This window comes from Mobula hypostoma, chromosome 7 (genome assembly GCF_963921235.1).
Source record: "Mobula hypostoma chromosome 7, sMobHyp1.1, whole genome shotgun sequence".
In the NCBI taxonomy this organism is placed as follows: Eukaryota; Metazoa; Chordata; class Chondrichthyes; order Myliobatiformes; family Myliobatidae; genus Mobula; species Mobula hypostoma.
In genome coordinates, this window is record NC_086103.1 from 111,279,346 (window position 1) to 111,303,269 (window position 23,924).

At 44.3% G+C, this 23,924-nt stretch overlaps 1 protein-coding gene across 4 annotated transcripts in view; it reads left to right on the forward strand.

Moving 5' to 3' along the window:
• The window catches only part of poglut2 (protein O-glucosyltransferase 2), a 101,796-nt gene that overhangs the window by 55,080 nt on the left and 22,792 nt on the right, over positions 1–23,924 (forward strand). For all 4 annotated transcript variants that reach the window (XM_063053773.1, XM_063053775.1, XM_063053774.1 and 1 more), the window contains one exon: positions 6,182–6,419. In XM_063053773.1, coding sequence (XP_062909843.1) covers positions 6,182–6,419 — 238 coding nt within the window. The remainder of the gene's footprint in view (positions 1–6,181; positions 6,420–23,924) is intronic.

A 23,924-nucleotide genomic window follows, 5' to 3' on the forward strand; every position in this document is an offset into this window, starting at 1 on the left:
GCTCAAATGATCCCATTTTAGATTTTGTGTTCATATATATCTACCAAATTCCTTTCCTCTATTTGAAACTTCCTTTAAGGCAAGTTGTATCTTGCACAACATTTATTCATTCTTCTATATCTAAAATTAGTAGTTGATCATTGGACAAACTTACGTTATTAAGTAGTCAGTTGTATATCAATTGAATAAACTTATTTAGAGTAGTGTAAGTACCAGAGAAGGTAGAGGTAAAGATAAAATAATGTATCCATTCAATAAAGAGTGAATTTCATCTGTATATTCTACTCAGCTCGGCATATCCCAGTAGGTTGGACTACATATATTAGCCCCTTGTTACACGGACAAACGAGATAACTGTCCAGTCAAAGACTATCAATCATTTTGCTCTGTTCTGTCAGATGACCTTCCCCACCTTCTCTGTTACTTAGATTAACTTCCTTTCTATCTCAGCTTTGATGAAGAGTCTTTGACCTGAAATAGGAACAGTTTCTGTTTCCACAGCTGCTAAATATCTGGCTGTTTCTGTTTTTGTTTCAGATTCCAGCAACTGTAGTTTTATTTATTTTCCCAACCTCCTCACATTCCCATCAGTTCTTCTCCCCAACTTCTGCCATTCATCTACATAATAGAAGCAATTTACAATGAGCAGTTAGAGTCATAGAGCTACACAGTACAGAAACAGGCACTTTAGCCCTCTCTTTCATGCCAACCTTTTGGCTCACTTACAATCGACCAATTTTCTTGCGTTAGAACCTTAACCTTCTATGTTTTGCCTATTTGTGTGCCTGTCCAAATGCTTCTTAAATGTATTTCAGAACTGATTTCAGAACTAGAAATTTTATCTGATTTCAGAACTAGAAATAGGTTTATTATCACTGTTGTGGCAGCAGTACAATGCAAGACACAAAAAATTTCTTTAAATTGCAAAAATAAATAGAGTTAATTCACCACTTCATCTGGTAGTGTAATCCAGATATCAATCACTCCTGGTTTAAAACTAAACAGACCTCTCTAGTCCCCTTTAAAGCTCCTTCCTCTCACCTTAAACGTGTGTTATTTTGTTTTTGATATCCCTAACAAAGAAAAAAGATGTTGTCTTTCTACCCTCTCCATGCCTCTCATAATTTTATATACTTCTGCAAGGTCACCAATCTGTCACCTTCGCTCCAGGGACAACAAGCCTAGACTATTTAATATCTTCTCATAATTTAAGTCTTTAAATCTAGGCAACAGACTGGTAAAATCTCCTTTGTATCCCTGTAATGTGCCAACAAGAACTGCACACAGTAGTCTTAAGTGTAACCTACGAAACTGTGTTAATTAAATTGATTTGTTTAAGTAATTGTCCTACTATGAAAAATACAATTAATGCATTATATTTGGCAATATCTTGGAAAACAATATAATGCTCTAGGACTGAAAGTTAATTAGTGAATATTGGTAGTTCTTAAATTTCACAATATCGTTAAGGTGATTAAAGCATTCTTTAGGAATTTTTAAATACTATTATTGAAATTCAGTGAGGATTATTCTCTACCATTGGAAGCACAAATAATCTGGATATTATTTAACTGATTTATATTATGATATTGTAGCAGCTAAATTATTCCATCCCTCAAACTCGAGGTTATTCATGATATATGCAGTACTCAGATTTCATCTTTAATGCTCGTGTTTTGACTAAGCAACCAGGTATTTCAGATCCACACAACAGCATCGTCATAACTTTGTTCGGTAATATGATTTAGTTTAATTTGTTTGAGCAGTGCTGTTGCCAAGAGGTTTTATCACTATTTCTCAAACAGATGGTTGAAGTTCTACCATGACAATGATTGATACTTCTTTCTGTCATTAAATATGTCAGTTATGAGACTTTCATGGATGTGTTAGTCAGAGTTGTGGTTCATTACTGTTTATTTATACTTATTGTGTTTTACTTTCATTTTTTTTCCAATTCAAAGGGAAAGTGGCTACTAAGGTGGGAGATAAAAGCAATATACAGCAGTTGATGGGATTCTGAAATAAAAGCAGAAAATTAAAACGTACTCTGCAGTGCAATTAGAGACTGTCTGTGAAAATGGAAATAGTGATGTTAATTCTGTGACAGAAAGCTGAAGTGGAGATGTGGTGGGGTTATACGCAAGGGAATTTGTTACAGTGTCATAGATAGAATGTTTAACTTACAATAGGGATAGTGCTATGGGGCAAAATGCAACAAAAACTGAGTCTATGCCAATGTTGTGTAACAATAGCGTAGTTAATCTACTGTCCAAATAATTCAGAGCAGTTAACCAATCACAAAAAAGAGAAAAGCTGTAGGTACTGGACATTCGAGCATCTGTCTAAAGTCTACAGAAGCTGCTGTCTCCAGCACCAGCAGCCACGGACATTCCCAGACCACGATAGTTTCCGAGCAGATTCAGATCTTGGACTCTGCCATCAATGCTGATTCCAGCGACCTTTTGCACAACCTCCAACCATAATTCTAGCTTGGACCTTGACCGGCAGCACCTTCAGGCCGGGACTTTATGCACTGCTGCTGGAACCCCCATCTCCCTTCTGCAATCCCATGTCTCTCAGGTTCCACCACCAGCTCTTGGGTCCTCAGAGACTCTATATTCCTCTCACCCCAGCTTCCCTGAACACCACAACCCTCCCCTCTCCCCTGACACTACCAATCTCCTTCCCCCCCCCCACCCCCCCCGAACCCAGCTCTCATCCGTAGCTGGTCTTCAGCATCCCCTCGGACCTTCCGCTCTCTGAGGCAGAACGTTCTGTCCTCAGTAAGGGCTCACCTTTGTCTCCTTGCATCTACACGTCAGTGAGTTTCACGCCCACCGCGACACTGAGCTCTTCTTCTGCCGCCTCTGTCTCCAAGCCTACTTTTTGGCAAAGACTTTCCACCCTACACCGATGACCCCTTCTCCCATCTTCAACATTCCTCCTCTTCCTGGACACCCCGCTCTGGTCTTCTGCCAGCTCTGGATCTTTTAATTGACAACTGCCGAAGGGATATCAACCGTCTCGACCTCACCACTCCTCTCCCCATTTCTAACCTCACTCCTTCTGAACATATTGCTCCCCACACTAATCCTAACCTCACAATCAAACCCATAGTAGTCTGGCAGACTTACCTCTACCTTGCTGAGGCCAGGCTACAACTCTGACACCTCCTCTTACTTACTCCTTGAACAGGGCCATACTGAGGAGCACCAGGCGATTGTCTCCACCTTCTAGTAATTGCACCCCCCCCCCACACCATTCACCATTCCCATTTCCTTCTCCCACCTTATCTCCTTAATTGCCCATCACCTCCCTCTGGTGCTCCTCACCTTCCCTTTTTTTCCATGGCCTTCTGTCCCCTCCTATCAGATTCCCCCTTCTCCAGCCCTTTATTTCTTTCACCAATCAACTTCCCAGCTCTCTACTTCACCCCTTCCCCCTCCCAGTTTCACCTATCACCTACCACTTTGTATTTCTTCCTCCCCTCCCCCCACCTTCTTACTTTGACTTCTCATTTTTTTTTCTCCAGTCTTGATGAAGGGTCTCGGCCCAAACTGTCGACCGTTTACTCTTTTCCATAGATGCTGCCTGGCCTGTTAGTTCTCCAGCATTTTGTGTGTTGCTCGGAGCAGTTGAGTCTAGATGCTTTGCAGATATCCTTTTAAAGATGAGATGCTTTTATTTGAGTTAATGCCTGTCTGCCCTGGATCATAAAGGAGACTGAGGACAGAAGGGTCTATGAGGGAGAAGGGGTACAAAGGAAAAAAAACTAGGAGATAGGGTGTTGACACAAACAGATTCAGCTTCAATATTACAGGCTGAACAAAAATCTGCATCTGCCCTTTGGCAATAGCAGATGTGAGCAATGAAAACAGTGCAGAAAATTGACAGAAATGCAAATAAATTGTTGTCTCAGTAGGTAGTAGGGAAGGAAGTAGGTTTCTGTAGGTTTTTAAAACCTTCCCAATCCTCTCCCTTCCCACTAATTTTTGTTTTGTTGTACGCCCTTTATTTTGCTTTTATAATAGCTTTGACTTTCCTTTCTGCCATGGTTGTACTGTTTTACCTTTTGAATATTTCTTCATTTTTGGAATACAACTATCCTGTAGCTTCCTCATTTTTCCCAGAAACACACACCATTGCTGCTCTGCTGACATTCCTGCCAGCAGCTTCTTCCAGTTTACTTTGGCCAACTCCTCTCTTATACCACTGTAATTTCCCTTACTCCACTGAAATACTGCTACATCAGACTTTACTTTCTCCCTATCAAATTTCAAGTTGAACTTAATCATATTGTGATCACTGGTCCCTATTTGTGCTCTTACCTTAAGCTCCCTAATCGCTTATGGTTCATTACATAACACCCAATCCAGTATAGCTGATCCCCTAATAGGCTCAACGACAAACTACTCTAAAAAGCTATCTCTCTGGCATTCAACAAACTCACTCTCTTGAGATTCATTATCAACCTGATTTTACCAATCAACCTGCATGTTAAAATCTCCCATGACTACCATAGCATTGCCCTTTTGACTCGCCTTTTCTATTTCCTGTCGTAACCTGTGGTCCACCTCCCAGCCACTGTTGGGAGGCCTGTATATAACTGCCATCAACATCCTTTTACCCTTGCAGTTTCTTAACTCAACATGCAAGGATTCAACATCTCCCGATCCTATATCACATCTTTCTACTAATTTTATGCCATTCTTTGCCAGTAGAGCCACACCACCCCCTCTGCCTACCTTCCTATCCCTCTGATACAACGTGTAACCTTGGACATTCAGCTCCCAACTACAACCATCCTTCATCCACGATTCAGTGATGGCCACAACATCATACCTGGCAATCTGTAATAATGCAACAAGATCATCCATCTTATTTCTTATACTATGCGCATTTAGGTACAATACCTTGAGTACTGTATTTGCTATCCTTTCTGATTCTGCATCCCAAATGTTTTGATACTCAGCCTGTCGGCTGCAACTAAGTCCCCTCACCTGCCTGCCCTTCCTGACAATCTGACTGCACACTATCTTTACTTTTTTACCATCTGTCCTATCCTGAGTCCCTTCTAAATGAAGTTACTTCTGCATAAAAATGTGACACTGGCTGTAATCAAGAATCAGGCGGAGGAGAAGATGGTGGCATGATGCAGCTTGCGCGGCCACTCCGGTGAATGATATCTGTAATCTGTCAAGTAGGGTGCCGTGCACAATTCTGATTTGATGGAGACAGATGTGAGAGAACAGAGGAACATCTGGAGAAACTTCTGAAATGCCTTTTTCACTGCCGCTGTTACTGTGTGATCCTGAATCTCCGGAGGGGAAGCCCCAAATCCTCAGCTTTGCTTGTTGTTCAGCAGCCGGGACGGGTCGAAATGCTTGGCAGAGATGGTGCTCAGTGTTGAAAGGCTGGTCGGAGGCTCAAAGTTTTCGGACGGACTCAGAGTTGGCTGTGGTCGGGTGCTTCCAATGCATTGACAGTTGTCAGTGCCTGGAGGTTTATGGCAAAGAGAGTTTCTCCCTTCTGCCGCCTGCTATCGGGGACCATCGGAAGTTGATCAGAACTTTGAGACTTTTTTTTACCATCCCCATGGTCTGTTCTTTATCAAATTATGGTATTGCTTTGCACTGCTGTAACTATATGTTATAATTATGTGGTCTTGTCAGTGTTAGTCTTTGGTTTGTCCTGTTTTTTTGTGATGTCACTGTGGAGGAACATTGTATCATTTCTTAATGCATGCATCTCTAAATGACAATAAACGAGGAGTGAGTGTCCTCATAATCTAATCTAATCTAATTGTATTTGTCATAATGACTTGTATACGAGCAATGCTCACGACCCATTGGCACGAGGGATATTAACATATTATCCTGTGTTTTTTGATTTTGGTTGTCCCTGAATATTGTACCCAAGGGGTATTATTTATATTTGAGTGACTATACAGTGGGGGGGGGGGGAAGAAAAGTGGAATCTAAAATTTATTTCACTGATGTGAGTGAATTTATGCTTGCTTTGCCTTCTCTGGCATCATATTATATAATAAGTTTCACTGTTCTTTGTTAAATCTTAAACTTGTTTTTAAAGCATTCATTTTATTCACTACTCTTTTATATCAAAGTGTTCTTGACTGAGGATTTTCATATACTTTTTAATCACTGTTACTTGATTTTCTCAGAGTAAGTCTGGATATGATGTCTGTACAAGCCAATACTGGTCCTTCCTGGGAAAACAAAAATCATACTGCATTTTGGAGAGGACGAGACAGCCGACGAGAGCGCTTAGAACTTGTAAAACTTGGGATCAAGCACCCTGACTTAATTGATGCTGCATTCACAAATTTTTTCTTTTTTCCCCATAATGAGAGCCTTTATGGTCCAATTGTAAAGCATGTGTCATTTTTTGACTTCTTCCAGGTATGTGGATTTTGTTTCAACACCTTATCCGATCTTTTATTAAAAAAAAGTACTGTCACATATGTTGAAATTAATTTAGCAACAGTGCCATTGCTGTATTAATTTGATAAGCATGCAGTTTTAATAATATTGCATCTTTACTGACATTACAAAATCAATATTGCAGGGAGGATCTCTATTTGCAATAAGTCTTTTTGTATGTTTTATGATTCTCTCTAGTCAGCTCCACCCCCACCTTCTCAACTCCCCTAATCTTCACTCATTCCATGTATAACGGCATTAATTTATTTGTGAAAAATTGACTTTATTCAAGATGCCTTTTGTTTTGCTCACTTCTGGGAAGTGGATGTTGCTAATTAAAGCTGGAACTTATTACCCATCCCTAATGATCCTTGAACCACAGACCACAAGAGATGCAGTAGAATCCCTCTAATGAGGGTGTTCTCATAAAGTTGTTGGATAAGGGATATAGAGTCTCAATATGGCAATGATGAAGAAATATGGATGCATTTTCAAATCAAGGTATGTGTGACTTGAAAGAAAAACCACAAGTGACAGTTCTGCATTCACCTACACTCTTTCATGGTACCTGAGATCATGTATTTTTTAGAAGAGACTAGACAAGTTACTGCAGTTGATTTTCTAATACAGTGACCTACTAGTAGAGGGAGTAAATGTTTAGGGTAGTGAATAGATGCCATTCAGATAGCTTTCTTCACCTGAATGATATCAAGCTTCTCAAGAGATGTCTAAATTGTACTCATACAAGCAAGTGGCATGTATTTTGTCGTACTCATGTCTTGTGCATTGTAAATGATGAGCTGCCAGGATTTGTGACAGGAGTGTATGGTTATAGCCCAAGTGCTGTGAGAGAAGACACTGAGGCCAATAAACAGTTCACTAACTTTTAATAGGAACTGTGCAGAAATAAGGAAAAAATAATAAACGCTAGGCCAACAAAGCTGCTAACTAAAACTTTCAAACTAAAGCTAATGCCAATATGCGGCTTGGCAGCAGTAGCTAATAGTACATAAATAACAGTCCTTAACAGTGTCAGTCTAAATGGTAGTCCTCTTTCCCAGAACCAGAACAAAGGTAAGAAGGGAGCATTGGCATTGTTGTGCTATTGGTCAAGTCTCAACAAGAAGAAGGGAGTTAAATACCATACAATGAAACACTGATTGGCTGGAGCATGCATTCTCGTGAGCACGATGGCCAAAGCTGTTCTGTAGAGTCTCTGGTTGTGACAGGGCTCCCCTGCTGAGGTGCTGGAGGCCTTTTCCTGCTGGAAGTCTTGGAATGAGAGAGTTGTCCAGGATGTTCGTGGGCCAGAACCCAAGAACGTTCCACTGGGCCATACCACAAGGAGCCGCACAGAATAGATCAGGGAGCCATCCACCAGGTGGGGAGGAGGGGGAGGGTGGGGTGACTGGAGCAAAGGAGGATGTAGTCACTGGCTTGAGCTGGGAAACGTGGAACCTCGGGTGAATTTCTATTGATGATGTGAGGCACAATCTATATGGGACTTTTATGATGGTCTTCTCCACAGCGAATAATCCCACGTGTCGTGGGATCATCTTGCGGCTCTCAGTTTTCAAGGGAAGATCCTGAGATGCCAAACAGATTTTCTCCCTTGGCTCCCCTATCAGTGGAGAAGATCAGCCTGCTGGGCATGTTGTTTCTGAGCGCTCAGCAGCGGAGAAGATTAGCCTGCTGGGCATGTTGTGTCTGAGCGCTCAGCAGCGGAGAAGATTATTCTGCTGGGCATGTCGTTTCTGAGCGCTCAGCAGTGGAGATCAGCCTGCTGGGCATGTTGTGTCTGAGCGCTCAGCAGCGGAGAAGATCAGCCTGCTGGGCATGTTGTGTCTGAGCGCTCAGCAGCGGAGAAGATCAGCCTGCTGGGCATGTTGTGTCTGAGCGCTCAGCAGCGGAGAAGATCAGCCTGCTGGGCATGTTGTGTCTGAGCGCTCAGCAGCGGAGAAGATCAGCCTGCTGGGCATGTTGTGTCTGAGCGCTCAGCAGTGGAGAAGATTAGCCTGCTGGGCATGTTGTGTCTGAGTGCTCAGCAGTGGAGAAGATTAGCCTGCTGGGCATGTTGTGTCTTAGTGCTCAGCAGTGGAGAAGATTAGCCTGCTGGGCATGTTGTGTCTGAGTGCTCAGCAGTGGAGAAGATCAGCCTGCTGGGCATGTTGCTTCTGAGTGCTCAGCAGTGGAGAAGCCCTAGACAGTCTCCACTTGCACTTGCAGCGTTTTACCAATTGTTCAGCAGCAGGAACTCTCATGTCTCTTGGTCAAGGAAGAGTGATGGCTGCGATCCATTCTGGCATTCAACGGGGATCATGCCACTGGAGGTATTTGTGAACAATCTCTGTTCAAACCAATTGGTAGCTCGAGATCATAGGGTTTAAGAGACGAGGCAGGGCAAGGTTGCCTGCAGCTCCTGTTTCACTCTTTGGGTCTGGATGTTAGATTAGGGGTGGAAACCCTAGGGGTGAGAGGTGGGCTGTAGCTATTCCCACAAGAGAATAGAAGGCCTTCCAAAAACAGGTCGTGAACAGTGGTCCTTGAGCGGTCACTATGTTCTGAGGGAAGCTGTGCAGCCTGAATGTGTGCTGACCCATTAGGGTGACGGTCACACAGGCCAACCAGAGCTCAGGGAGAGCAGTGAAGTGAGCAGTCTTAGAGAATAGGTCCACAACCATCAGAATGATGGTGTTTCCATTAAACAGGGGTAGACCAGCGATGAAATCCATCAAGAGGTGGGGCCTGGGGCGGTGAGGCACAGGCAGTGGACATAGCAGACCCATAAGGCACTGGCGTGATGGCTTCTTCTGGGCACAAGTGGATAGGCAGAGACAAAATCGTGGACGTCCTGGGACATAAATGCCCACCAAAATCGTCCCTTGATAAATGCCAGGGTCTATTGAGTTCCTGGAAGGCCAACCAAATGGGAGGAGTGTCACCCATGTTACGTACCCCGTAACTGGGTTGCCAAACCAGCAGAAATGGATCACTCAGTTGGAGTCTGGATTACTTGAACTAAGGAAGTTTTATTAAAGAAACAAGCAACAAGTAATCGAAAGGATAATAAATGCAACAGTTCAGCAATGATAAGCACACATGTGCACAGAATTAAGATAACAGCATCAATCAAGCTCTATTGTTGTCTAGGGGTAAATGACCAATTTCAAAGTGACACAAAAGTCCAGTTCGATTTAGTTCAGTTCGCAGTAATCGTTGCCATGGCGATGGACAACGTGGGGGGGGGAGGAGAGAGAGAACGAGAACGACTGATCATTCAGAAACGGCTTCCACTCACAGACCGGCGATATTGCTCACAAGCAGCTTTTGGGCGGGTCCTTTGTGATGTCACCTGAGGTCACCGACTGTGACCCCTCCTCCAGATGCGGTCAATCCTCTGCAGTGAACCTGGCACCCAAGCAAGGGCGGACCCACTCTGGGTTCCCGCTGATCGTACCTTTCCACCCTGTGCGTTTAAGGCTGATCCCCTGATCAGCCGTCCAAGAGCTTCCCACCGACTCGTGAGAGGCGCACCGCTTCCAGGGTCTCGTTACCTCGGGTGTCGTGTGTGTCCTGCCTTAGCGAACCTGTCCCTTTTTATCCCCCTGCTGGAGTATCGCCTGTCCATCATTTCAAACAGTTCAGGGTTCAAAGGGGGAGCCGCTCTAGACAGCTCTCTCTCCCGTCCCTTCATTACACATCTCCAAATCGCCAGTCCATCACTTCAAACAGTTCAGGGTTCAAAGGGGGAGCTGCTCTTGACAATACCCAGACTGATGGCTCCTTCATTAACATCTCCAAATGCTGCTTCATTGTTCCTTATCTCTCCCTCCCCTGAGGACAGGTGGCAGACCAACTGCTGATGCCACTGGTGCTATCCCAGGCCAGCAAACATCCTAATTTATGTGTATTCTCGTCACACTTCCCCCCTTTAAGGATTTTTACCGGGGTAAAAATTACAAACATGAGTACATTATTTGATACACACAAATATACATCTTTATCAGCTATTTGGCTAATACAGAGAATTTGAAGTTGTCAGCACCTTGACAGACAGTCATCACATTTTCTGTTCCTTTTATATGTGTTATTAATAATCCCTTAGACCAGGCTCCAACTCAGCAAACTTCATAGTGGCCAAAAACACTGATGAATTGCGATCAATGTAACCTCTCATTTGGTTTTGTCCCGGACCACAATAACAAGGGTCGTCCCATTCCGACTCAGTTTTCTCTCGCAAGGGCTTAGTAGGAGGGGGAGGGGTAGTGACTGCAGAGTTATTGCAAAACTTCCTACAGTACCCCACCATCTCCAAGAGCCTTCTGAGGGCCCTCTTGTCTGTCGGGGTTGGGAGGTCAGCGATAACCTGCACTGTAGCTTGCATCACTGCCAGCTGCCCCTGTGTCACCACAATTCCCAGGCAAGTGACCTTCATGTGGCCGAACTCATTTTTTTCAAGGTTCACTATCAAGCTGGCTTCAGACAGCCGTATCAAATTGCCAATACACACCTCTGTGTTTGTCAGCCCTTTAGTCAATTATATATGGATATTGTTTACTAGGCTACCCTATTGTAACAGACATCACCCAACGTCCCAGTTCTTTGCATCGCCTCGGGACAATCAAACACACGGGTGCGAGTCGTTTAATTACTTCTGCTAAAGAGTCACTTTGTTCGGGGATTAAGGGAGAGACCTTATCAGTAGACCTGGCAAAAACAATAGCCTTCTCCCATCTGATCGATCCCATACTAATCTTTTCAAAATGGTTTATTCCTCTTATCAGGGGGCCCCTAGCTTCATTGATTTCCACGCTAACCCCGACTAGGTTTGTTAGCATATCAAAAGCCTGTGACCGTCTCAGTTCGCATCGGCCATAATCAATAACATCCTCCCCCCTGGGCAGCCGGTAAACCTCTTTCATGATTCCACCAACTGTTTCCTCCAGCACCGCAAAATGTCCACCGGGGGGGTACCTCGTGGGCCATGTTAAAAACCTCATCCCCATAACTCTTTTGCACCACCCCCCATTCCTCATCTGCGGGTACTGTACTTGATTTCCCTTTCTTCCTTAGCACTTCCTCCTCCGCACAATACCCTACTAGTTCCCTTGTTAAGGCTGTGTCAGAGAGAGCTGTCTCTGCCGAAACCAGCCCCTCGTCTCGCTCCCGCGTCTGCACAAATTCTTTCCTGGCTACTGCTATGTCTGTCCCAGCTCCCTCACTACCTCTTGTCTCCCTACACTCCTTCTTTTCATTTTCTACCCCCGTCTCGTACAAGGTTGGCAGAAACGTTTCAGCTAAATTTACCACCGCAGCTAAATTCACTACTGCAGCCCCATGATGAACCTGTGAGTCCATGGGCGGGGCCTCAATGCTGGCAGGCTGACCTGTCAATCTCATGATTGGGAACACGATTCCCCCGGCGATGTCATTACCGAGCAAGACTTCCACGCCTTTCATCGGTAATTCAGACCTCACCCCGATCGTGACTAGTCCAGAGACCAGGTTGCTTTGTAAGTGTATCTGGTGCAAAGGGACTGACTCTGTCCCTTCCCCAACACCTTTGACCTCTACCTCCCCAGTCTGGGTCTCTGAGCTAAACTCTAATACACTCTTCAGTATTAGTGACTGACACGCTCCCGTGTCTCTCCAGATCCGCACTGGAACTGGATTTAACCCCTTCTTCACTGACACCAATCCAGCCGAGATAAACCTCTCGTGCCCTTCCTGAACTTTGGCAGACCTGTCCTTCCCCAGCGGTTCGCTTAACAGCTCGATACAGCCAGTCAAAATTGCCGTTTTTCCTTTTCCCGTCTCCTTTGGGGCAAAGCACCTGGATGCAAAGTGTCCGACTTTCCCGCAATTATAACAGACGACCCCAGGAGACTTCCTACCAGACTGCTCCCGGTCTACCTTATCCTTCTCACTAGTCCCCGGCTTACTTTCTGACTTTTCTGGCGGACTCTCCCCACCGTCCTGACTACCCTTCTGGTAGCCTTTACTCGGGGCAAACTTCATTTTATGCGTCAACGCATACTCATCCGCTAACTTAGCAGTTGCGGCTAAAGTGGCTGCCTCTTTCTCATCTAGGTAGGGTCTCATACCCTCAGGGACACAACCTTTAAACTGCTCAATCAGGATCAGCTGTAGCAGTCTGTCATAATCCCCCTCTACCCCCTTTGAGGCGCACCAACGCTCACAATATGTCTGCATCTCACGGGTAAACTCCAAATACGTGCGGTCCCACTGCTTCCTCGCATTCCGGAACCTCTGCCGGTATGCCTCCGGGACCAACTCATAAATCCTGAGGATGGCCTCTTTCACCACCTTATACCTCTGGGCATCTTTCGCGGACAAAGCGGAGTAAGCTTGTTGGGCTTTCCCTTTCAGTACACTCTGAAGTAACACAGCCCACTTATCCCTCGGCCAGTCCTGACTTATAGCCACTTTTTCGAAATGGAGGAAGTACTGATCCACATCGGTATCGTTAAATGGGGGAACCAGCCTAACCTCCTGGGTCGCCCTGAACCCTCCACCTTGGTTCGGCACGAGCCCCTGCTCTGCCCTTAACCTTAACTTCTCCAGCTCGAATTCCCTTTCCCTCTGCTTCTCCAACTGCTGCAACTGTCTCTCTCTCTCTTTCTCTTCTCTCTCCAACTGTCTCTCTCTCTCTTTCCTTTCTAACTCTCTCTCCTTCTCTTCTCGCTCCAACTGTCGTACCCGGAACTCGTGCTCGAGTCTCAGTTTTTCAAGCTGCACCTGTACCGCGTCTCCAGCAGGTTTTTCAATAGACACCACCCCCAGCTCGCCTTGGGGAAACACACCTTTAGATACATAGTGCTCTACGATAGCTCTGTGTATCTCCTCTCTCCTCATTGTCGACTTCCACTTAGCAAGATTCAACCGTTTGGCCACAGCTACCAATTCCGATTTCCTGGCATCTTCTAATGCCTCCAAGGTTGGCGCCTTTATAAATTCCTCAGCCTCCATTTCTGCTGTTTGTCTTTTCTTTCTTTCGGGAATTTTAACCCAATCAATTTACTCCGTCCCAAATTTAGCGTTCAAAATCGCGGACGAGAACCCCACTTATGTTACGTACCCCGTAACTGGGTTGCCAAGCCAGCAGAAATGGATCACTCAGTTGGAGTCTGGATTACTTGAACTAAGAAAGTTTTATTAAAGAAACAGGCAACACAGTAATATAAAGGATAATAAATGCAACAGTTCAGCAAAGATAAACACACATGTGCACAGAATTAAGATAACAGCATCAATCAAGCTCTATCGTTGTCTAGGGGTAAATGACCAATTTCAAAGTGACACAAAAGTCCAGTTCGATTTAGTTCAGTTCGCAGTAATCGTTGCCATGGTGATGGACAACGTGGGGGGAGGGAGAGAGAGAACGAGAACGACTGATCATTCAGAAACGGCTTCCACTCACAGACCGGCGATATTGCTCACAAGCAGCTTTCGGGCGGGTCCTTTGTGATATCACCTGAGGTCACCGACTGTGACCCCTCCTCCAGATGCGGTCGATCCTCTGCAGTGAACCCGGCACCCAAGCAAGGGCGGACACACTCCGGGTTCCCGCTGATCGCACCTTTCCACCCTGTGCGATTAAGGCTGATCCCCTGATCAGCCGTCCAAGAGCTTCCCACCGACACGTGAGAGGCGCACCGCTTCCAGGGTCTCGTTACCTCGGGTGTCGTTTGTGTCCTGCCTTAGCGAACCTGTCCCTTTTTATCCCCCTGCTGGGGTATTGCCTGTCCATCACTTCAAACAGTTCAGGGTTCAAAGGGGGAGCCACTCTAGACAGCTCTCTCTCCCGTCCCTTCATTACACATCTCCAGATCGCCTGTCCATCACTTCAAACAGTTCAGGGTTCAAAGGGGGAGCCGCTCTTGACAATACCCAGACTGATGGCTCTTTCATTAACACCTCCAAATGCTGCTTCATTGTGAGCCTTATCTCCTTCTCCCCTGAGGACAGGTGGCAGACCAACTGCTGATGCCACTGGTGCTATCCCAGGCCAGCAAACATCTTAATTTATGTGTATTCTCGTCACACTCATTCCAACACTCATGGGCTTAGTGTGGCAGGCTCAAACAGCCCATTGGATCCAACTGTTGGGTGGCCCTCACCACCATCTCTCTTCCCCAAATCACTCAAGCAGCAATGCACCAGCAAGGAAGGATGGGCTTTGGATTGGCGTTTTCCTTGGACATGTTGAACTGCTGTGAGAAAGCATTGGCTTTGATACTCTTGATGCTGGGATGGTAGGTGAGGGTGAAGCTAAACTGAGGGAAGAAGAAAGCCCAACGGTCTTGAGGCTCTTGGCGGCCCAAATGTAGGAGATTCTTGTGATCTGTCCATACCAAAAAGGCATGCCCTGTCTCCTCCTGCCAGTGTCATCATGCTTCCAAGGCGTCATTGACAGTCAGAAGTTCTTGGTTCCCAACATTGTAGTTACAGTCAACCGGAGTCAAGTGACAGGAAAGAAAGGCACAGGAAATCAATAAATTTGCGGGATGGTGCATAAACAACTATCTGGACCTGAACCCCAGTAAAACTAAGGAAATAGTAGTGGACTTCAGAAAGTAGACTGTCCCAACCCTGGAAATAAGTGGCCAGTCGATAGAGCATGTTGGAGAATACAAGTATCTCGGCACAATCATAGATAAAAAAAAAAATCACCTTTAAGACCATTGGTGGGTTGATACTCTCCAAGTACCAACAGCGGCTGTTTTCCGTCAGGAAGATGTGGAAACTTCAGGTCCATCCATCGATTCTCAGATATTTTATAAATGCTTCATTGAATCAATATTAACCTACAACATCATGGCATGGTTTGGAGCAATGAACACCATCAACCTCAGCACACTCAACAGAATTGTAAGAATAAGCAGTAAATTCATTGGCCAGGAACAAGAATCCATAAGAGACAGACAATAAAGAAGGCTCAACAAATAGTAGATGACATTACACATACTCTTCACACATACTACACTCTCATGCCATCTGGATGTTGCTGCAGGTCCCTGCCCATCAGCACCAGAAGCACCTTATCCAGTTATGTACCTTCCTCAATTTGCCTCCTGAACACCCAATTTTGAATATATAGTATGCATAGTACATTTGACAGTAAAAACAGTCAGTTTCATAATGTGTATTTGTATTTTAAATCATTTACATTAGTTCTCAGTATTTATTATCAATTGTGAGTATTTTATATTGTGTTTAACTAAATGTGGTATAATGTTGTGTACCTTAAGTTCTGTGATGTTGTCCTTACCACTGCACAAATGAAGTTCCTCACGGAAAATAAGGTGAATTGAATTGAATAGGGGTGCAGTCAGCTCCAGTGGCGGCGCCAGAGATTTTTTTCTTGCTGGTGCTACAGTGGGGCTAAATTATTCAGTGATGGTGCTGAGGAATGTACTGTATGGTCATATGTATTCGCAAGGCCAGACGCGTGGCATTCAGAAGTCAGTTTCAAGCAATATGTGCCTACTATAAATGCCTCTGTTGATCCACAAGCAACAGCAATTGATAAATATAATATAGAAGTGATCTGTGATAGCGTCAACAGCATCGGAGACAACCCGGGCTACACAGAGCATAAACAAACAAACCAACAGAGCATCCAATCCACAGCGCACAATGTCAATCACGCACCAATCCCACAATCAGTGTCAAATGCATGCTTTTCAACTGAAAAACACACTAACCTAGAATTGTCCTCTGCTATTTGCATTACATAGACAGACAATGCCAAAAGATACAGCATTATTAAAGTCAAATAAGGCAAACAACAGATGCAGTGTTTTACCAGGAGTAGGACAAATCGTACTCTGACCATGCAATACCTCAGTTAATTTGGCTATTGAATTTAAAACAAAAATCAACAGAATCACCGCTTGGAAGTCTAAGCAAAACCATTAGGCTTAATAGCAGTAAATGTAATATTTTAGGATTTTCAGGAAACATAAGGACTATGGGGTTTCCACCACAAAATAATAATAATAATAATCAGCATTAGTCTTGGCCCAAATTTTTAAAAAATCAACTGCGCTCACCACTGATGTTTTCAGAGAAGCACAATCCATCTGTTGTTGTGATTGGTGGCGAAGGCATCAATGATTTTCAGGATGTCAAGTGCTTTGGTCCTCCGGCTGTTTAAGGCCAACAGGGCCAAGTTGCTGTTCCCAGCATCGCTGCTGCTGTTCCTCAGGTAGTTTTTGAGGCGTCTGAGGCAAGAGAAACTCCGTTCACATGAGGCAGATGTCACAGGTAGAGTCAGTGATATGCAGATTAGTTTGTATAAATCTATAAATGCATCGTGGTAGGGTCTCATTAGAGCTAGAAATTCCACTGTGTCATTCACTGTCTGTCTTTGCTTTTGTTTTGTTTCCAGCAGATGCCGAACCTAATGTAGCTCTGCAGTCAGGTTCACTTCAGTCACTCTATAGTATTGGGCCATAGGCCAAAGACAATTCTTGCCTAGGAAGAGCTTGTGTTTGGGACTCGATGCTGAGACTCCAGTCAGAACACCCCCAGTCTCAATTGAGAACCATCTTTTCATTTCCGTCAGAAGTCTGTCTATTACCGGATAGAAACAGTGCTTATGAAGGTCATCAGAGGATGTGACAGGTGTGCGTTCAGTTTGGGCCTCAACAACAAAATCATGTAGGCGGTGGGGTGGCTGGACCTGTCTCCTTTCATGTGGTCTGCCCTGTATACTGGCCTTGACACACAGGTCCCGAGCTCTTGCCTGCATTTCACTCAATGATTCCTCTCCCCGTTTTGCTGAGAGTGCATTGATAATAGACTGAGCCAAGTCCACAGCGGATGAAAGCTCCAAACCGGGAGATTGTAGCTGGTCTGACATGAACTTGGTGACTTGGAATAAATCTTCAAACAGAGTGAGAGGTAAAGCAAACTGCTCGTCAATCAGTTCATTTACAGCTCTGGCCTCCGTCTTCCTCCATGCATTTGGTTGACCCATAATATCCTGTAGTGTAGCTAGAATGGCAGGGAGTGATTTCCTTATAGCCCACAAAACTGTATACTGCCATGCTCAGCGTGTATCTGAAAATTTCTTCAACTCAGCGGGCTGTGCAGTTGATTCCAGTTTTCTCTGTTTCTTCATGAAAAGATTGTGGGCAACAGAGTTTGAAAAGAAGTTGTAAAGCATCTGCACAGTTTCAGAAAAACTCACCTGCCCGCTTGTTTTACATTGCTCACAGCATCCACTAAAACAAGGTTAAGTCTGTGAGCATGGCAGTGTATATATAAAGCCTGTGGGACCTCTTTCTTGAACCTCTCTGGTACCCCGTTATTGTACCTGGACATCACTGCCGCCCCGTCATAACACTGACCTATACATGCGTACTTATCATAACACACTGGACGAGTGTCTGTTCAATGCTTTTAAGAAGCGACTCTGCATCCAACCCTTCTGCTGGAGTGAAGTGCAAGAATTCTTCAAGCACTGTTTCGTTATTCAAATACCGTACCATCACTGATATTTGCTCCTTTTTACTCAAGTCTTTACTTTCATCCACCATCATGGCAAAATGTCCAGCCTCCTTGATTTCTGCACTTATTTGATGTCTGACCATATCTACCATAATACCCATAATTTCATTTTGGGTATCGTGATGGGTGTTTTTTTTTTGCATTTCAAGGATTGTCCTCTTTTTTTTTAGCTACAGTCTTATCAAACTGTCTAATTACACTGAGCAACTCAGCAAAGTTTCCCCTTTTGCCAGATCCATCATCCTCCCGGTGTCCTCGCTGGGCAATGCCTTGGCACGCAGTATAGCGTAGAGACTCAACCACTGCTCTCATATACTCACGATTTTCTTGGACAATCTTTGTATGTCCTTTGTCAAGCATATTTCCCAATCTTGAACCGTCTTGTTTTCTCAAGCTGAATTCGGCCCATGCCTCCATAACAAACTTATGAGCTGCACTTACATGGTGGGTTTTGAAAGCTGTTGTAGTTTTCCGCCAGTTGTGGTAACTGGTGACAGTAAAGGTAGATTCAGAATGGAACCCATGTCCTCCACACAGGAAATACCTGCATGCGAAGCAGAACGTCGTATCATTTCGTGATCGAATATTCCAGCCAGTCAAACCAGCCACAAATAAAACTCCTTTGCTGATTGCCAAACTGTTGCGAGCAGCGAAGGGTACTTTTTCAATGCTGGCCGACGGGGTCCTTCCTCAGGCTGCTGGCTAACATCGCTAACAGTATTCCCACTTGCACTAAGAGCAGCTTCATCCACATTCTCTTCCGAATCCTGCTCCATTTCTTGTTCCTCTACTTCACCCTCACACTCCTTCGATGAACTGCTGTCGTCCTCATCCCCACTTACTTCTTTCTGCATGTCACTTTCAATTACGACAGGCTCAGGCTGAGACACCACTGATTCCTCTGGGTGAGGTCGTTTTCTCACTAAAAATCGATCTATTTTTCATGCCAGCCAAAATAATGCACGTGTCAGGCCCACGCTCGCTTATAAAAGCACAATGTGTGTGTGTGACATCCATTAGTCTCATGAGACCATGGATCTGTGCCTGGATGTATACTATCAATCTCTCGTGTGAGTGACATCACCACCTTAAGTGATCGTGGATCAGCTTAACTGAGCTGAGTACAGCAATAGCAAGACACTGACAACGAACGAATAAGCAGAAGTGCAGAGTGGGTCTGACCTTAGACCAGCACAGAGTTTATAACTTTATTGCTGCGTGCGTGCTATGGTAATTGGGGGTGCTGCTTCACTAGATCAACTGGAAAAGCAAGCTGTATTCAAAACTATACAGAGAAAACAAAGCAGCTGCAATTTGTATGTCAAATTTCAGTTAATTTCTTGGTGCTGCTATTGTAATTTCTGCTGGTCAGCACCGCCCCTGGTCAGCTCCGAAGAAGAGTCCTGAGAAAGTACAGCTCCAATACCAACATCCAATGCAACCACCTCGATGACGAATTCACCAGATGGGTCTCGACATTGCAGCCCTGGGGCAGTGGTGGAGCGTCACTTCAGTTCTGAAAATGCTTCACTTGCCCAAATGAATCCTGCAGAGGTCTTCTTGGTAAGTGGTTTTGGGAGCCGTGGTGGAATTGAAGTTTCTGATGAGGTGGCAATAAAAGTTTGCATGATGCGCCAGACCTGTTTGACCATAGATGATTTGGTCCACTCTGACTGCCTTTACACAGCTCCATTTGAACACTGGGATGGATGAGGATATAGCCTGAGAATGACATCTGCTCTTTATGGGACTAACACTTCTCTAGCTTGGTGTAAAGGTTGTTCTTGAGGAACTGTCTGAGAACCCTCCAGACGTGCTGGACGTTTCCTGGCGAGAGCAGGAATAGATCAGAATGTCACCCAAGTACACGAAAACAAACTGTTTCAAATGTCCTGGAGCACATTGTTGGCCAGGCCTGTTGAGCACCGCCATTGGCCAGATCAAAGGGCATCACGAGATACTCAGTGGCCAGTGCAGGTGTTGAAGGCTCTCTTCCACTCATCCCATTCTCAGATACGAACCAGGTTGTAAGCATTGCACAGATCTATCTTGGAAATTATGGTTGCTCCCTGGAGATGTTTGGCTATAGAGGTAAGCAGGGTAAAAGAGTAATGGTTCTTCACTGTGAAGTTGTTGGGGGGCTGCTAATCAATGCAGGGACAGTGCTTGCCATCCTTGTTGCTCACAAAAAGAAGCCCACCCCTGCTGGCAAGCCCCAAGGCCAATACCTCCTTGATGTACTCTTCCATGGCCACCATTTCAGGCGGAGGGAGAGAAAAGAGCTGATCCTGGGGAGGACTAGTCCCGGGTAAGAGCACAATGGCACAGTTCTATGGCTGGTGTGAAGGCAGGGAGGTGGCCTTTTTACTGAATACCTCAGGAAGATCATCCTATTCAGCAGGAATGCCAGACACTGGCACTTGGCACAAGAGGGGATACATTGACAGGGGCTTGAGCTGGACTCAGACAGGTAGGCGGGCATGCCATTCCCCACTCTTGAAGTGGATCAATCAATCTGTGGGTTGTGTCAAGATAACCAGGGAAGGCAAGCACCAGAGACCGTTCAGGAAAATCAACAGATAGAAGGAGAGCTGGTCCCTGTGGTTGCCTTGTGGCACAAGTTGGAATGGTTCTGTTGGAAAGGTGAATCCTGCCAGTACCTAGAAGTAGACCATTCAGGGCCTTGATGTCAATATTGTCTGTCAATTGCCGAGTTGGAACTCTCCATCTTTGAGCTAGTGAGATAGCCCTGAGGTTCCTGGCTACACTGGAGTCAATAAGTGCCTGAAGCCCATGGGTCTGAGACCCCCATGACAAGGAAGTTGGAGCATTACACATTTAAGGGAAGATGCTTGTAGGGACAACTCCCCTTCTTTCTTTCTGGTATCCTCTTTTATTGGGTGGTTGGGACATGAAGCCTGGAAGTGTCCTGAATCATAACAATAGAGGCAGGAACTTGTCCTCCAGCGCCAAATCTGGCTGTCGCTAGTAAGCTGCTGAACCATGGCTGTGAGAATAGTAATCATTACCACAGCTGTCTGGGGTGAGTTGTCGAAATGTCACTACAAGGGCTGACACCTGATCTTCTTGCTGCGACTGGGCTTGTTGCTCTGAGAGTAGCTGTTGCACTGCGTGAGATATGTCGGCCAACCCTGCCTCTACTGATTTTATCTTCTCCTCCACAAGCTTCGTTTTGCTCTGGGTTTGTCGTCCTGCAAGTATCTGTCACGCTGCTAAAGTCACCTCTGCCAATGCAGCTTCAACTGACTGTAACTTATTTCCCATCTTACTAATGAATAATCAGGGGCAAGTCAGCTGCTCTCTGTCTGCTGGGTTCATTTTCTTTGGTCAAGACTTGCTGACAGGAGTGCGATGTATGAGAGAAAGAGAGAGACAGTGAAACGGACTGTTCACTCACTTTTAATTGGAACTGTGTAGAAATAAAAGAAAAACAATAAATGCTAGGCCAACAGGGCCATTAACTAAAACTTTCAAACTAAAGCTAACACCGATACAGTGGCTTGCCAGTAGTAGCTTAATACCACTCCTTAACAGTGTTTGTTTACACTGTAGTCTTCTTTACCAGAACCAAGACAAGGCAGGGAACATTGATGCTGCAGTGCTTTTGGTCAAGTATTGACAAGACTGAAGCAAGAGGAAGGGAATTAAATACCACCACAATGAACATGCATACTCATGAGCGTAATTGTCAAGCCCATTCCACAGCCTGCCTATGATAGCGTACAGCAAAGTCTGTGGTTGTGACATATGAGCCAGTTACTATGGGAATGCTAGCCTCTGACCATATTACTTATATATGCCTAGTCAATTGAGTTTCTGGGATGACCAGGAAGGGGACAATAGTTAATGCCACTGAATGTCAAAGATAGGTGATTGAACTCAGCCCTTATTGAAGATGGATTTATGTTGTGCAAATGTTACTTGCCACTTATCTGCCCATGACTAAATTTTGTTGAGGTGCTATTATATATTGGTATAGATGGTTTCATTATTTGAGGATGTATAAACACAAAAATACAGAAATTGTCTCAGTCATAGCCTGCTCTTCAAACCTTACCTCAGATTTTTTTTTTGACATCACTGATTGGCTGAGGACTTAAGCTTTTTGGTCTCATGTTTTGCAGTAAATCACTTGAAAAAGGTTAAATCTTGTTGAAATATATGTAACTGTTTTTAAAGTAGTGCTAAGAACTTCCCTAGTTCTAAAAACAAGCTTTATACTTTGTGTCCAATTCTTTACAGTAAACTACCACAATCATATAATTGTTTTTTTTAAAATAGTATTTGTATTTTAAATGTATCCGTATGTTTCAACTCTTATCTCACTTCAGTAAAATGCTCACAAGCAAGGGTTGAGATTGACATTTGTTGATGTTTTTCATTTCTAGATTAAATATCATTGATCTTGGTATGTCATTTAAGAAAAATTTGGAGTTTCTAGTGGGTTGAAGTTTCCTTGAAAACAGCACAGCAGTTTTATTTTTTAAAGCTCATCATTTGACTTATTTTCACCATTTTTAATGTTTCATGGTGTTAATTATCTTTCCATTTTGGCTGAAGGACAGAGGAGCAAACTAGTTCCATATGATCCTTCTGTGACATTTTAACATGACAGAAGTAGTTCTGAGCTATATCCATCAAGGTCTAAGGTAGATGTTCTGAGCTAGAACTTTAATCACCCTGCCCATCATTTTGTGATCCAACTAATTAAGTATTCTTCAAACAAATTTGTAATAAATATGAAACGTAAAGTACTGCAGCAATTGAGGGTCACAAAATTACAGAAAGGTTACACAGTGGAAGACTATTTAGACCAATTGGATAAGTAACCTGGCCAGTCCTGTTGCCCCTCCATTGATTGCTGTGCAGTTTTTTTCTTTCCAAATACAGTTCTCTTTAGAATGTCATCATCTGAATTTTGAAATTTCCTCCACTACACTGGCATTAAGTTCCTGATCCTAAATCTCCCTGGATAGATGGGTCAGCACAATGGCAAAGACTCACAGTGCCAATGACACAGATTCATTCCTGACCAGTGCCATCTGTGTGGAGTTTCCACATTCTCCCTGTGACAATGAATTTTCTCCAGGTGCTTCTTGTTTCCTCCCAAGTCCTAAAAATGTGTGTGTTATGTTAACTGGGAACTGAATAGCTTCTAGTGTGTGGCTGGATGGTAGAATCTGGGAAAAGTTGAGTGAACATGAGGACAATAAAATGGGATTTGAGTAGGATTATTCTAAACTATATCTGATAATCAACATGGACTTAGTGACCAAAGGGCCTTTTTCTGTTCAGTGGGACTCCAAATAAGTATTGCCTTTTTTTATTCTTTGCCCTTCCATGCCCCCAGCTTCTTGATAATTCAACCAATTGGAATAGTTTTCCACTATCTACCCTGGCTGAACACTTTGGTTTTAAATACCTCAATCAGATCCTGTTCTAGCCCTACTCCTTTGTAGAAGACAAACACAGCTTCATCAGTCTATCTTCATAACGAGTGTCTCTCACCTTTGGAATCATTCTAATAAATCTCTTGCACCTTAGGCTTTCTACCTCTCCTAAGGTGTGTGCCCTAAAATGGATACAGTATTCAAGCTGTGGCCAAACCAGTATTCTATAAAGTGCCACCATAACTTCTATGTGTATGCCTCTATGTATAGTGGTCAGAATCCTGTCGAGTTTTTAAATCTCTTTCTCAACCTGCTCTGCCTCTTTCAAGACATATTGCCCAGATCCCTTGTTTCCATAGTTCTTTTAAAACTATGCCATTGAGCTTATTCATTCTTCCTACTGAATTGTTGCACTCTGCGCTTCCCTTTGATATATTTCACCTGTCAAATGATTTTTTTCCCCCATTGTACCAGCTTGTCTACATACCTCTGAACAAACATGCCAAAAATCCACCCTTTCAGGTTTCACCTTTTC